This window comes from Micromys minutus (assembly GCF_963924665.1).
Source record: "Micromys minutus genome assembly, chromosome: 28".
In the NCBI taxonomy this organism is placed as follows: domain Eukaryota; kingdom Metazoa; phylum Chordata; class Mammalia; order Rodentia; family Muridae; genus Micromys; species Micromys minutus.
The window spans coordinates 33,660,271-33,676,369 of NC_137963.1; the positions used below are offsets into that span (position 1 = coordinate 33,660,271).

A 16,099-nucleotide genomic window follows, 5' to 3' on the forward strand; every position below is an offset into this window, starting at 1 on the left:
CAATCCAGATGAAATTTGTAAAACTCCCAACCTCTTCCTAGGAGTTCACGCTCTGTTTATACTGTACTAAGTTGTTTTTCTGATGCTTTGAATGAACGTACTCATCCACTATTAGACACAATGCCATAGATTTCTGGTAGAAAACTGTTTTAAAAAGTGGGGTGCTTCTCTTTATTCTAGCTATGTATTACTTTGTTTAAAAAATATTCCGGAGTGTAATCAAGTTTAATGAAGTGTATTAGTGTCATGAATTGAAGCTGAGTGAGCTGTGTAAACAGACTTTTAGAGCAATGTCTGGCATATAGCTCTCACCTGGTCAGGGCTGCTTGTCTGGTCTCCATATTTATTCCCTCTCTATGTCATCACTCTTTTCTCTTCTGGACTCTTGCTGTAGGTCATGTTCACGGTCACTGGGCATTACTTCTGTGTCTTCATTTAATTTGAATAGATGAGGTCCCCTCACTGAGCAACAAGGTTTCTAATGCAGCTTTTGGAGCCAATCGAGTCATTTCTATTTTCTCCGACTTTCACTTGTTTTCTAGAACATGTTCTTTTTATAAATCATTTTCACACAAACTGTTTTTTTTTCCCGTTTTCTCTTTTCTCTCAGTGTGACCTATCTAAATATTTGGCTGTTGTATCTTTTCAAGTGGTGACTCCTGCTTCTCTTACTGGCCTTCACTATGACTCTCCCCAATCTCCTCCCCCCCCAGCCTCCCCATTCTGCAACAGATATTTAAAATGACTGTGGCCTCAGGCCTGCCCATTGCACCTCTCTCTGCTCCCTCCTTCTATATGTCCTTCTCTCTGCAACAGGCAGTTGCGAAGGCTGTGATCTCACAGCCTTTCACCCCCAAAGCTCCAAGAGAAACTATAGCTAGATCCAGTAACTAAGTACTTAACACATAGGCCATGTAGAAATGTCATGTGATTTAAATCACATGGTATTAAACTTCCACCTTCCTCCAAAACGTATGAAAGCCAGGATATAGCTGTTGATTGGAGATTATAGAAAACTTTGCCTATTGTCATGGTTTAGGTTATCTCTTTGCTAGTAGAAGCTGGCCCTCTTAATATGATGCCCCAATGGGTTTTTAAGGGAAGCCTCCCTTCTCTTCTATGCGAATGTAGTTCACGTAGGAAGGGTAATTTACTAAGCCTGCTCTTCCCTGAATTCTAATAATTGATATTATTATTACATTAAAAATTATTACACCAAGCTAACTCAAACATCACTTCACATTCTTATGATATCTTTGTATTGAATCTGATCTTTTTGTGATTTTGATACACAAGTATGTTATAATTGACTACAATCATTATGTTGAAAATATCTCAAAATTACTTTTTTTGTAAATTATATATATATATATACATATATATATATTGATCATTATTTCAGTGACCATTATTGCAATGATTTGACCTGTCTTTTTAGAATAATCTGAACATAGATTTAAATTAATTTAATATCATTAATTTAAATGGTATTAAGAAACAACACTAAATGTGATGATGTTATTTGTGAAGATTGTATTAAATGATTAATAAAAACATTTAGGGAATTATAATGAAATACTTTTATCAGTGTCCAATTTTGATATGTGGGTTATACTTTAAAAGCCAGGAATACAGCACCAAGCAAGATCACTGCAAAGGACTTTGGATGTTGTCTTGAGTAGGTTCTATTGTAATATTCTCTTTACCTTTATGTATGCCTAAAATATTCCCAAAATTCCAAAGAGCTGAATATTATGCTAGTGCATTTGTTTTTCTGTCTCCAAAGAAATATTATTTTTACTATGTAACCCCACACTTACAGACTATTACTTTATTTGAAAGTAAGTAATTATTTGATTATAATCATGACTTAGTCACTTATTTGCTTTTTCTTATGACCTATTCGGAAAAAACAAAAAGCAAAAAACAAATCTATCGGGGTCTTTGCACATCTGAAAATGTTTATATTTTGATCTCTTTAATAGTAACTTTGTTGACCATACAAATTGTACATAATTTGTTTTTTATTGGTTATTTTATTTATTTACATTTCAAATGTTATCACCCACCTCAGTTTCCCCTACAAAAGCTCCATATTTCTTTCTCCCTCTCCCTGCCTCTATGAGGGTGAACTCTCTCTGGAGTCTAACTTCTTGAGTTCTTTGTATATGTTAGATATTAGCCCTCTATCAGATGTAAGATTGGTAAGGATCTTTTTTCCAATCTTTTGGATGCCATTTTGTCCTATTGACAGTATACTTCACCTTGCTGAAGCTTTTCAATCTTATGAGGTCCCATTTGCCAACTCTAGATCTTAGAGCATACGCCATTGATGTTCTGTTCAGGAAATCTTCTGGTGTACCAATGTGTTCAAGGATCTTTCCCACTTTCTCTTCTATTAGATTCACTGTATTTGGTTTTATGTGGAGGTCCTGATCCTCTTGGACTTGAGCTGTGATCCTGGGCATTTATGGCACCTGGGGGTTGAGCTACCTCTGAGTGTTATAGGAGTGGGTGCAGAGGAAATGCCCCAGGTCTTCTCCAGGCTCAGCTTCAAACTGGAAGCTAATAGTCACTTTTATAGATCTGGAATTTGAGGTGAGCAATTATTTCTCCTCAGTGACTTAGTCTGTTTTACTATTGTGTTTTCCTTGGAGAGGAAATGTGCCTCCCCTCCCTCTTCCCACCATTCTCTCAGAGATTCAGTTAGCTCCCTGGGAAGACTGTAGATGGGGCACGCTACAGGTGTCAACATAGAAGACGAAGCTGAGCAGAGCACCTAGGAAGGGTCTGGAGAGGGAGAGGCCATTCTCCCGACCATTTCTTCAATGTGAGGAGCACATGTGGGGTCTTCTCAGCTTCTCAGGGAAAGCAGAACTGATCAGAGGTGATGTCCTGGAGAGGACACTCAAATCTGACTTGCTTTCTTTTGCAGCATTTTACTCATTACCAGGCTTCTGTGAGTCAGGGGAGGTAGATTTTCTCTAGGGAGACATTACTAATCACTGTCAGCTACCATAGCCAGTGAGCCTTGGGCTCTTCTGACTCCATCTCCAGCAGTTTTAATGTCCTTCAAAGCTGCTGTTTCCTCATGGTTATAGACACTCTACTTCAAGTCCATCTGTCTGTCTGTCTGTCTGTCCATCTGCCACTTGTTTATAGTAGCTTTTCTATTATTGTTCCATTTTCCCATCCAAATTTGGAATCCCCTTAAATCACTTTATATTAAAGGTTTTGGGTTATTGAAGGGTTAAAGGAACATCAGTGGACAAAAAACATAAAACTGTATTCCCTGAGATGAGGGGTGCTTGCTCCTAGACCACCTTGCAAGGGGAAATGTAAAAAAAGCACATGGTCATATATCTAAACAGGACCAATATATCTTCTAACAGTTTTTCATATTCTTCAAAGCTGCTTTTCCTTCATGGTTATAGACACTGTACTTCAAGTCATGACATTTTTTTTTTTTTTTACCCAAGAATGTAGCATCCAGTGGCTGGAGAGTCATCATTCAAACCACCATCCTTTTATTGGACTCTCATCTATAGGTCCTCTTCAATCCTGAAGAAACACAATGGTTACTTTTGATTGTCTCACCTAGTATGAACTTCTATTTCCAGAAATTCAGTTTTTTGTCCAAGAAGTCAACCTTGGAAATCCCCTAGACATCTGCAAGCATCCATGCTAAATGAATCTTTCTTTTCCTCCCATTGACTCAGTCCCATGAAGGAAAACAGCTGGTCTACTTATTTTATTGCATGTCTCTAGCAACTAGAACAATTCTGACTGCATCATAGATGTTCATTAAGCATAGATGGAGGCACAGATCAAAGCTGGCACAACCTAGATCAAGAAGCAGAATCTGAGTAAATTTTGGTGTTCACTGCAGAATTGTCTCGAAGTACAGGTTATAGGTAGTGACATGAAGTGGAAGACTAGTTCTGAAATTCACTAGGGCAAGAATCGTGTTGTCAGCATGGTGACTGTTGGGCTGGCCCAGATGTTTGGGCCAAGATGGAGTTATTTAAGACACTAAGATGTGCCTTTAGGGAGATGGAATTTGATTGCTCTATACTTCTCAGAAGTCTGCTGACCCCAGACTCAGCAGAACAGCTTGACCACAGCTTCCTGTTATCTAATTGCCAGAGTGACCCCCAATCCCATACACTGCTGCTTACTGCAGTCCTTCTTCCTTGTTAAAGTTCATTTTTCCATCTTAATGCTCTCTCACTACTCTCCTTCCAACTGCGAGCACCGTACAAGAACCCGTACTCCTTTTTGTCAGGGCTGCATCTTTTCTCTTGGAGACAGCCTGACAGTCTGTCCTCTGAATGAAGCTTTGTTTGTGGCTTTCATGGTAAGGCTCTCTCAGTAAGCCACACAGTGTCCAGATTTCTAGAAATACACAGAGGGCTTCCAACTTCCTTTATCCTTTCAAAACTTCACTCTAGTAAACCCAGATGCTGGGCTTTGCCACAGGAAAGAATTTCAGTGTGAGCCAGCATAAGGTAAAGTTGAAGGTTATTTTTTAAAAACTTTAAAACTTGTATTACATTTTGTGTGTGTGTGTTTACATGTGCAGAATCCAGAAGACACCTTTTTGGAATTAATTCTTTCTTTTTATCATGAGGGTTCCAAGAATGGAACTCAGATCATCTGTCTTGACAGCAAGCATCTTTGCTGACTGATCTATCTCATCAGCCCTTATGAGATACTTTAAAACAATTTTAAAACAGGTTACTAAAAAGAAATTCTACTAAAGCTCAAATCATGTATTACTTCACACACAATGACAGTGGGAGACTTCAACACATCACTCTCATCAATGAACACATTATGGAAGCAGAAACTGAACAGAGACATAGTGAAACTAACAGAAGTCATGCACCAAATTAATTTAACAGACATCTATAGAACATTTTATCCTAAAACAAAACAATATACCTTCTTCTTAGGACCTTATGGTACATTCTCCAAAACTGACCACATAGTCAGTCACAAAACAGGTCTCAACAGATATGAGACTGGACTTTAATAAGAACAAAGAGAACAAAATGCCCACTTACACATAGAAGTTGAACAATGCTCTACTCAATGATAACATGGCTAAGAAAAAAACAAAGAAAAAAATTAAGGATTATTTAGAATTTAATAAAAATGAAGGAATCTACCCCATATGCAGCCACCAAACCCAAGCACTACTGCTGATGCCAAGTGGTGCTTACTGACAGGAGCCAGTTATGGATGCTTCCTCGAGGCTCTGCCAGAATCATACAGGTACAGTTAAGGATACTTGCAACTAACCATGAGACTGAATATGGGGATCCCAATGAAAGCATTAGAGAAAGGACTGATGGAGCTGAAAGGGTTTGCAACCTCATGGGAAGAACAACATTGTCAACCAACCAACCCCTCCAGAACTCCCAGGGACTAAAACACCAACCATTGAGCACACATGGAGAGAGTCATGGCTCCTGTTGCATATGTAGCAGAGGATAGCATTGTTTAGAATCAATAGGAGAAGAGGCCTTACGTCCAGTGACAGTGTGTTTTCATAGTGTAGGGGAATGTCAAGGTACTAAAGTGGAGAGGGTGACTGGGAGAGGGAGCACCTTCATGGAAGCAAGTGGAGGGAGCGGGGACATGAGATTTGGGGGACAGGTGTTAACATTTAAAATGTAAATACAGAGAATATCCAAAAAAAAAAAAAAATACAACTTTTGACAGGGCTGGAGAGATGACTCAGCTGTTTTAAGAGCACTGTCTGCTCTTCCAGAGGTCTTGAGTTCAATCCCCAGCAACCACATGGTGGGTTACAACTATTTCTGATGAGATCTGATGCCCTCTTCTGGCATGCAGCTGTACATGCAGATAGAGCACTAATATATATATTCAAAAGAAAAAAATCCTGGTTACTAGAAACAGAGGTAACTTGGAAAGAAAGTCAGACATACTTAAAATCATGTGACCTCTCAAACAGTCAGATTAACTGTGTACAAGAGCTATATATGCTAGCATTGGTGGCTTCTGACTTTACATCTCAAAGGGTTATTAAGAAATCTTAATCACTGAATACATTTTAGCAATTGATTAGCTAAAATCCAGGATCTCTAGGACTGCAAGGGAAGTTAAGATGCATTTATTATTAACAGAGCTTTAGTTTGTTTTCGGTAGTGTCAGGGAATATCTGAGAAATGAGTAAGGCCAAACTTGCTCATATAACTTCAGTGCTTCTTGTCTTTGTGTACTTGCTCATTATTGTAGCAATGATGGAGCCCAGGCCTTGAACTAAACTTAGGAATTGGGTATTTGATGTGTCTGCCTTCAAGATATTATATGTTACAGTTGCTAAGTGCTAATCTATAACAGGGATTGAATCCTTCGAAAATGAAGCATAAATGCCAGTTATAGTTCTTACTGATTCATCCCAGTGGCATCTACTCTTCTTCCTTTCAAGAGCAGATTAAGGATATTTGTACTGTCCAGACACTAGAGTTACTGAAACCTTCTCCCCAATCGCGGCCTAAAGATATCGAGAGCTTATTGCTGGGACACAGAGTCTTAACTTCTCAGCGTAGACGCATTGACATTATTAACCCTGTATCTAAACATAATATTTTCCAGCTCTTTTTAGACCACATTAAATTACTCTTATTTCCAAATAAGTTATAGTTAATCTTTAGCCAAGTTGGGATGAAGGTTGGCCTCTATCTGTTGGATAAACATTAACAAAGTATTTTCTGTATCATGTCCTGTAATGGGCATGTCATTAAAGTATGGAAGTCTATGAAATAAAAGTTGCATAATCCAAAACACTTTATTCATCTTATTTATTTTCAATCTATTCCCAAAGCAAGCCAGACTTTCTCAGGCATATCTGCCATTCGTTACAAAAAAAGAGGAAAATCATTCACTCCAGAATTTACTTCTCTCTTAGGTTATAGTCACTATTTGTTCTGTTTGGACAGAGAGTTTGTCCTTAACAGAAAACCCAATTAGGGACATCCCAACCTGAGAAATGAATCTCACATGCTATATTGGAGGGTTTACCCTCAACCTGAGGCCACTGACGTATAAGTAGAGGCTCCATAAAGTTATCATGACACAATGCAGAAGGGCCAGACTAACTCAGGGACTCGGGGAACAGAATAGAGAGAAACCCCTTAGCTGTAACTGATACACAGTGGTAAGCCATAGAGCACAGCTTGCCATAAAATACCCTACATACCCTGGACTATGGAACCAGAGTCTGTGGCCACAGATTTTGAAATAACAAGTGATCTTTCTAGAATCAAACCTAGAAAAAAAGAGTTCAAAGGTAGTGAGCTGCAGTTTCACCAGGACCAGTGGCCCACCAACAGGTTGCTGAGTGCTCAGGAGAGCTGTAGGAGCACTCTCTATCCTAAGTGGAAGGGTGAGCCAACCCCTTCTGCCCACTGTCTAACCTGGGAAAGGCTGTCCAGAACTCTCACGGTGCAGGCAGCGGTACTGCCTGGGAGCGCACACTTCTGGCCCAAGGCCAGACCTGGTCCATCTGCATCAGGACTGGGCACTGCCATCAGAACTCACAGCCTACCCAGAGAGATGAACATCCAGGAACTATCTCCCTCTGGAAACCACAGGCCCACAGACCCCCAAGAATAACAACCTCTAGTAAGAGACAACAAGATCACCTAACATATATGTTATAAAAAGATGGTAAGAGGCAAGTACAAGACTCCAAGAAACAGAAACCAAGACAACCTGAAACATAAGAACCCAGTTCTCCCACCATTGCAAATAATGGAGATCCCATCTCCCCAGAAAAACAAGATTGAGACTTAAAATCATACTTCATGATGCTGATGGAGATCTTTGAGAGGCACATAAATAACACACTTAAAGAAGTACAGAAAAACCAGGAGAATGTAAGTAAACAAGTTAAAGCCCTTAAAGAGAAAACAAAACAAAATAAAACAACAACAACAAAATAAAAAACACTTAAAGAGCTAAAGGAAACGACAACCTTTAATGGAAAAAGAACAGCCTCTTCAACAAATGGTGCTGGTTCAACTGGCAGTCAGCATGCAGAAGAATGCAAATCAATCCCTTCTTATCTCCTTGTACAAAACTCAAGTCCAAGTGAATCAAAGACCTCTAAATAAAACCAGCTACACTGAAACTAATAGAACAGAAAGTGGGGAAGAGCTTAGAACACATAGGCACAGGGGAAAGTTTTCTGAATGGAACACCAATGCCTTATGTTATAAGATCAAGAAATGATAAATGGGACCTCATGAAATTTCCAAGCTTCTGTAAGGCCAAGGACACTGTCAAAAGGACAAAAGCTGAACCAACAAATTAGGAAAATATCTTTGCCAATCTTTTATCTGATAGAGGGCTAGTATACAATATACAAAAAGAACTCAAGAAGTTAAACTCTATGAAATCAAATAATCTTATTAAAAATGGGGTACAGAGCTACACAAAGACATCTCAACTGAGAAATACCGAATGGCTGAGAAGCACCTAAAGAAATGCTCAACATCTCTAGTGATTAGGGAAATGCAAATCAAAACAACCCTAAGATTCCACCTCACACCAGTCAGAATGGCTAAGATCCAAGTCTCAGGTGACAGTAGATGCTGGGGAGGATGTGGAAAAAGAGTAACACTTCTCTACTGTTGGTGGGGTTGTAAACTGGTACAACCACTCTAGAAATCAGTCTTGTGGGTTCCTCAGAAAATTGGACATAGTACTACCTGAAGACTCAGCTATACCACTCCTGGGCATATACCCACAAGTAGCTCCAACATTTAACAAGGACACATGCTTATAATAGCCTTATTTATAATAGCCAGGAGCTGGAGAGAATCTAGATGTCCTTCAACAGAGGAATGGATACAGAAATTGTGTTACATATACACAATGGGGTACTCCTCAGCTATTAAAAACAAGGAGTTCATGAACTTCCTAGGTAAATAGATGAAACTTGAAGCTATCATCCTAAGTGATGTAACCCTGTCACAAAATAACACTCATGGTATGTACTCACTTGTAAGTGGATACTAGCCCCTCACCACTTCCCCCTCCCCCAAAGCTAAGAATACTCACGAATCTATCCAGAGAACTTATGAAGCTCAAAAAGAAGGTAAACCAGAATGTCGATGCCTCAGTCCTTCTTAGAAGGGATAACAAAACAGGGGAGAAGCTACAAGGTCAATAGAGGAGCAGAAATTGAAGGAAGAATCTACAGAGACTGCCTCAACTGGAGAACCATCTTATATGCAGCTACCAAACCCAAGCACTATTGCTGATGTCAAGAAGTGTTTACTGGGAGGAACTAGATATAGATGTTTCCTCAGAGGCTCTTCCAGAGCCATATAGATACAGATGAGGATGCTTGCAGCTAAACATCAGACTGAACACTGGGACCCTAATGAAAGAGCTAGAGAAAGGACTGAACGAGCTGAAAGGTTTGCAACCTCATGGGAAGAACAACATCATCAACCAGCTAAGGCACTGAGGTAGAGGGAGAGAGCACTTTCATGGAAGCAAGTTGAGGCAGAAGAGGGAGGGGAGTGGAGGAACGGAAGGGTATAACATTTGAAATGTAAATACAGAGAATATAAAATAAAATTGAAAAACAAAACAACAACAACAACAAAAACAAAGGTAGTGAGCCATTTTGTTGATTTTTCTTCAAATTACAATTTGGTGACCAGATAGGCTTATAATCTTTATGTGTGACATGAAATACGTAATAAACATCAATTTTGACTACCATCATTTCTTGATGTTTTAGGAAAAATAAACTAGACAGAGCCCTTTATTTATTTTCTTAAAAAATACATGTGTTTAGATAAATAAAATGAGTCACCCTGACAGTGGATGACTTCACAGTTGGCATATAGGAGAGGGAGAGAACTCAGAGTGTGCAAATCCTTCTTTCTCAGACATCCTTTTCTCTGTAGATTTTATGAACCATCTAAATAGGCGTGTCACATCAAGAAGGGCTGAACCTGTTTCAGAGGCATAAACAGAAAGAATAGAAATAAGGAGGCAGAGCTGGACCATGATGTTGGGACTGGTGTCTGTCACAGTGCTCTAGAATTTATATACTTTCTCTGGGTTCACTGCCCTGAAGACAAAGGATGAATTATGTACATGAAGGTATGTACTTTACACATGGGATGGATGAACAGAGTCTTAACTACCAGCTCTTTCCCCAGACTTTAGTCAGATACTACTTACAACATATGTATGAATGTACATAAAAGAATTTAAGTAAACAGTCTAGAAAATGGGTCCCAGAAAAGTTTTATCAGAGGTAACATTTGTTCCTAAAAAAGACTAATTCTTTGTGTAGAGGGTTTGTGGATTGGGAATTTAATATATAAACCTACCATGAAAAGCTACAATGTAACAGATGGCAAACAAACATGTAAGGCAAGCATCCACTAAAAATTAAGGAAATTTTTATTTTCTAAGTAAGAGGGGGCCAGCACCACATTGAGTTATGTAAGTCTCAAGCGGGGGAACCTTAAAAGAAACACAGAGACAGCCTCTGCTTACAGGCTGTATATGTCCTTCTATGAGAAGGCAGATTAACACAGATTGAAATACTTTGGACTAAGGTCCTGGATTTACAGTATTGTTTAGAGAATGTATTAATAGCATTTGTTTGTTTTAAAGATAGTATACAAAATAAATGATTAATTCAAGTTTGTTTGTTTGGTTGTTTTTAGTTAGAAGAAGAGATTACAGAGTTTACATGAATCATGTGGGAACTTTCACCCATGGTTCAGAAATAAAAGTCTGTACACCAGGCAGAGTGAATATAGAAATATGTTAGGCAAGTTATTAATAAGTGAATATTTTCAATGGTAGCAGTTGTACAAAACTTACATTTAAAGATAAAGTTTGTGTTTGTTTGTTTGTTTGTTTGTTTAAGAAAACAGAAAAGGTGACATGTGGATTGATGTTAAGGTGATACATGATTGGACAGTGGAGAGGTAGGCGGAGAAAAGGTAGAAAAACAGAAGAGGAGCAGAGATTGTAGGGGTGGGGTGGGGAAGAGGCAAGATGGAGCTGGAGAAGGAGGATCTAGATCCAGGTAGACTTAATTGGCGATAGGTAGATATGAATATTGTTAAGAGTTCCTATAGGTCTTTTATCTCATATAGAAGGGCAGTTTGTATCTTTGTCCATTAGATGTTAGCTTATTGTGTGGAGGGTTTGTGGATTAAGAATTTAACATGTAAAACAACCATGAAAAGTTTAAAAGAAAGAAGACTAATTGTTTATTGAAAACTTGGAAATTTCAGGGCAGATTGAAGACTAAGGTTTCACACTAGGAATTCAGAAAATACATTTGATTTGAATATCTTAATAAATGAAGGAATTCTTTCATCTTATTCTATTGCAGATGCATGCATACTTGTGTATAGCCATCCTCCGCTCCCTGCTTCCCTCTGCTTACTTTCTGAATAACCTCCCAGTGATGCCCCTACTGAATGGGTTGATTTAATCACTCCACACATGGATGGAAAAGCACCAACACCCCATGGTTCTCCAGACACCGCTGAGTGTGAAGGCAAACAAAAGACATGAGCCAGAATACATTTTGTGATAACTTTTTTTTTCTTCTCTTTAGAAAACAAAAAGTACAAAAAAAGCTAAGAAGAGCTGACACGGTGAGTCAAGGAAACATCTTGATAGACACAGGGAACTCCTCCCAAAGGAGGGACACACTATCATCATGCTAGAACAGAAAATGGGATGCAGTTAAAAATCTAAGAACGGTTAAAAGCCCCATAGTGAAGCTGTTGCTCTGGGCTCTACATGTAGATGCTCTGATAGCCTTTCTGTAAAATAATACTGTGCAAACTGTAAAATATTCTTTTTCATAAAAAGTCCATACAATACGATATACAAAACTGTTGAGTTGACAGGAAAGGCTGGTGCTAGCTGCTCTCTTGGATAGGAGGCTATGGTGTCACCTGCCCAAGGTCAGAATTCCAGACCGACCTTATGCTCCATTGGTGGGCGAGGCTATTACCTAAGAAAACATCATATAAGCAAACCACACTCCTCCCAAATATAGGCTTCTGTGCCAATAGTTAGGCAACTAGGACTCTTCTCTAGTATGTCCGTGTTGTTTTAACTTGGAATGCAGTCAACTATTAACAGAAAAGAACGCAATGTTCTCTTCTAACATTTGTTTTTCCAAGATTGATTTTGAGACTTACAAATAAACACCATGGACCTTCCTGTAACCCAAAAGTTTAGCTTTCATTACAATTCAGAACTTCTGGAGGAGGCAGCAACTGCAGTAATAAAGGTTTAAAGTGGGTCATTCACTTTATTTGTGTCTATAAAACCGAGAAAAATTTGTGTACAAATATCACAAAACAACATCAACCATTAGATAAATGTGATTCTTCAATGCACACTTGAACAAGAGGAAAATTTTGTTGATTTTAAAAATCTGGCATAAATATATTAAAGCTGACAAAAAAAAAATCAGGGCAAGCTACATCACTTCTTCATACAAAAAATGTACAAAACGTTAGCCTCTAACTAGATAAATGTAATACTTGTCTTCACAGTTTGACTTGGGTAACTGTGTGTTTTGAAGTATTAAACTGGACGGTTGCTGAAAAAAGAAAACCCAAACCAAACAAACCCCAAACAGCTGCAATGTCTTCATTCATCTCAGGTGACTTCCGTCATGGAGGCTGAGTGATTCTGTGGAGCAAGGGATACATAATCTCAGAGCTGGGCCTTACTATCACCCATTCCTGAAATATCTTCTAGACCAAACCTCACTGGTCCGTCTCTTTTTCTAACTGTACTTTAAAGTTTTCATACAGCGTATTTGGATCATATTTTCCCTTCTCCCAAATTCTTCCCAGATCCTCCCCTTCCTTGTTCCCCACAAATTCATGTCCCCTCTCAAAAAAAGAATAACATGCCCCCCAACAAAATCCACCAAACTCTGCTTCCCCCTTCATGTATTTTTCCAAGGCCCTTCAACTCCTGTCACTGCTTCATTCCGCATTTCCAACTGAGGTAGGACCAATTCTTCATGTAAACTTTTACTTACCGTTTTCACATAAGTATTATGTATCCCAAAGAGAATCCATATCTTTGAAATGTTTAAAATACTAACTACTGACCAAGTTTTCCTCAATGACTTATTCTTTAAGAGTTCTGTGAGACTAAAGTTATTATTTTCCAGCGGATATAGTGGTTTTCGTTTGATTTTAGGTAACTTATAGGAATGTGGTCTACATGACTCAGAGCCATTAAAATGTCTTTCCCTCCATATTTTAAAATTAAATTGGGCCAGGCGCGGTGGCGCATGCCTGTAGTCCCAGCTACTCCGGAGGCTGAGACAGGAGGATCACTTGAGTCCAGGAGTTCTGGGCTATAGTGTGCTATGCCGATCGTGTGTCTGCATTAGGTTCGGCATCAATATGGTGACCTCCCGGGAGCGGGGGACCACAAGGTTGCCTAAGGAGGGGCGAACCGGCCCAGGTCAAAACTCCCGTGCTGATCAGTAGTGGGATCTCGCACTCCAGCCTGGGCAACATAGCAAGACCATGTCACTTAAAAGACAATTAAATTGTGTGTTTCTATGTGTGTGTGTGTCCCTATGGATATGAGTTGTTACTACATGGATGTGAAAGGAAGAAGTATAGCTTGTAGGAGATGGGTTTCTTCTACCATGTGAGCCCAGGAACTCAGTTCACCAGGTACTTGGTGATAAGTACTTTGGTGCCCTACGCAGAAGCTGTTGATAGAAAGCATCCTTGCTTCATTTCTAATTTAATTCTTTGTTAGAATGAATATGAGCTTTCAATTACAGAAGGTGGGCAGATAAAGGATGGTCCTTTGGAAACCATTTAGTAACTCTATAGGCCCATACACTGATGGCTGGAAAACTTGATCTCTTCAGTTTGAATTTTCTACAGTAATTTGCTTTTTAATTCCTTTGTATAGTGTCCTGTCTTAATCAGCAATAAGAATAGGAATCACAGAATGCAAATATGAAACATGGATTAATATTTTTAAGGAGGAGAACTCTGTGAGACAAAGGGAAAAGAAAGTTCTAGGAGGAGAGAAAGGAGACGCCTGGCTTCTGGCCACAGAAAGCTGTTCTTTTGAGCTTCTGAACAACAGGAAGATTTCACGTGTGCAAGTATGTGCTCCAGGGGCAGTTCTTGTCTCTAAAACCTCTATAGTTCCTCCTTGGGAAAATGGCTTCATTCTCCCAAACACAGAGCATCTGTTTCTACTGTATACTCTGGCCCTGGGTACTGCATGGGAGCCTCTTACTCAGAGAGAACATGCTAGACACTTGTTGGAAGAGTAGTTCAGCTTTAACAAACAACTTCTGCAGCATATCTTCCTGTTCAAGCCTGAGAGAGGCAGATTTTTTAAAAGGAAGTTTGCTCGAATGAAATAAGAGGCTTGTGCTATAGTAGGACACACAGGGTTCAATGGGTCTGTGTCTAATTTTGATTAAACAGTCTTTGGAATGGTACTTAAGCATATCTTGGTTTCCAAAACACAGTAATGTCAGTGGTAGGAGTATTTTGAACTCAAGAGGAAAGGCCTCTCAATGATTGCTCCTTCTTGAACAATGAGGAAAGGGTATTATCCTCTATCTCTGTGAAAATGTTTTCTAGTAAAAGCAATATGTGCTTTTTCCAGTTGTCCACCATTGGTTTGGACTATGCCCCATGGCCAGTATGTCCCACTGTTTCCTGTAACCATGTTCTGACTCACCTGTAGAAGTTCTGCTCATTGGTTCTCTCAAGTCTGTATTTGTCCTAGAAATAGTGATGGTGGGAACAATGTCTCTGGTTCGATTTGAGATTGACTGACTTTTGGCTAAAGGATCTACTTGAGAGTTTGACTCTGGCTCACGTTGATCCAGCCAATATTTGTGTTACACTTAGTAAATGTCAGAAAACATGTCACATATGATATAGACCATAGAACCGAGATCCTTAAAGTTTCTCAGTTTTATGAGGAGCATAAATAAGAAACAACACTATCTAACTGTAAGGCAATTACATGAGGGACGTAGAAGGGCCCGATTTAGACAAGGAGAGCTCATACATCAACACACAGAGAACATCAGGCTTGGAAGAAGTTCAGATACAACCTGTAGTTCCCAATGCATTTATAGATAACCTCATTGCTATTCTCGGTGTAGATACTCAAGCATCCTTCATCTCTATGGAGAAAAACCACATCTGAAAGCATTTGGTTCTTCACTTTTCAGTACAAAACTTTTAGAGTATGTCCTAGAAATCTGTTGTCCTAGCCAACTACAAAAAGTCTCGGAGGAGACGATAGAAAGCCATAGACATTGGCTAAGCTCTGACTGGTGTAGGCAGATGGAAGATGTCATTCTCAGACTAGAAATAGTGAGAGGAACTAAGTACACACAGACTTACATGTCTGTGCAACTAAGCAAATAGTTCTTCTAAGATGCATCACTTTTCTGTTCTGTGTATGCTTGCTTGTCTGCATGTTGTATGTGGAGTCAGTACACACCCGGTGCCATTGTTCTCTTTAACTGTACTGACTCTTCTTTACCTTCCCACCCTCTAGCCAGGTAGGGCGGGTGAGTAGTTCAATAGTGCTGACTTCAATATTTTCATTCTTATCAGAGAGATGGGCACTGATAAATGTCCACCCTATATGGTAGTTATTTAAATAAGAATATCTTTTGACGCTCCTGGCACAATCCTAGACAGAAGTTCCAAGTGTCATGTGCCTCTTTAACAGCCTTTTCCGTGACTTTGTCTTTTCAGAGTAGGAATTTCTCTTGATGTGTACTCCTCTGGTGAACTTCATTTGGCACAGCACATTGTGACAGCTTTATTCCCACTGTTCTGAGCCATTAAAGTTCTGCAAAGCTAGAGCTGTACCCAATTATTGTTTTTACCCCGTGCATGGATGAAGGGCTTGTGGTAGAATCAAAAAATATTGTTGTGTTAGATTTGTGACCATTGTCAGACCACATTCTGTACCTCTAGCTTGAGTAACTAGTCACTGGATAGAACAGAATCTTTGTTCTTCCAAATCAAGTTGCCCTTCC

At 39.3% G+C, this 16,099-nt stretch overlaps 1 protein-coding gene across 1 annotated transcript in view; it reads right to left on the bottom strand.

Moving 5' to 3' along the window:
• Positions 1–12,696: 12,696 nt before the first annotated feature.
• Positions 12,697–16,099, bottom strand: part of PLPPR1 (phospholipid phosphatase related 1) — a gene marked incomplete at both ends in the record, with an annotated part of 126,966 nt that continues 123,563 nt past the window's right edge. The window contains one exon of the mRNA XM_080940208.1: positions 12,697–12,729. Coding sequence (XP_080796334.1) covers positions 12,697–12,729 — 33 coding nt within the window. The remainder of the gene's footprint in view (positions 12,730–16,099) is intronic.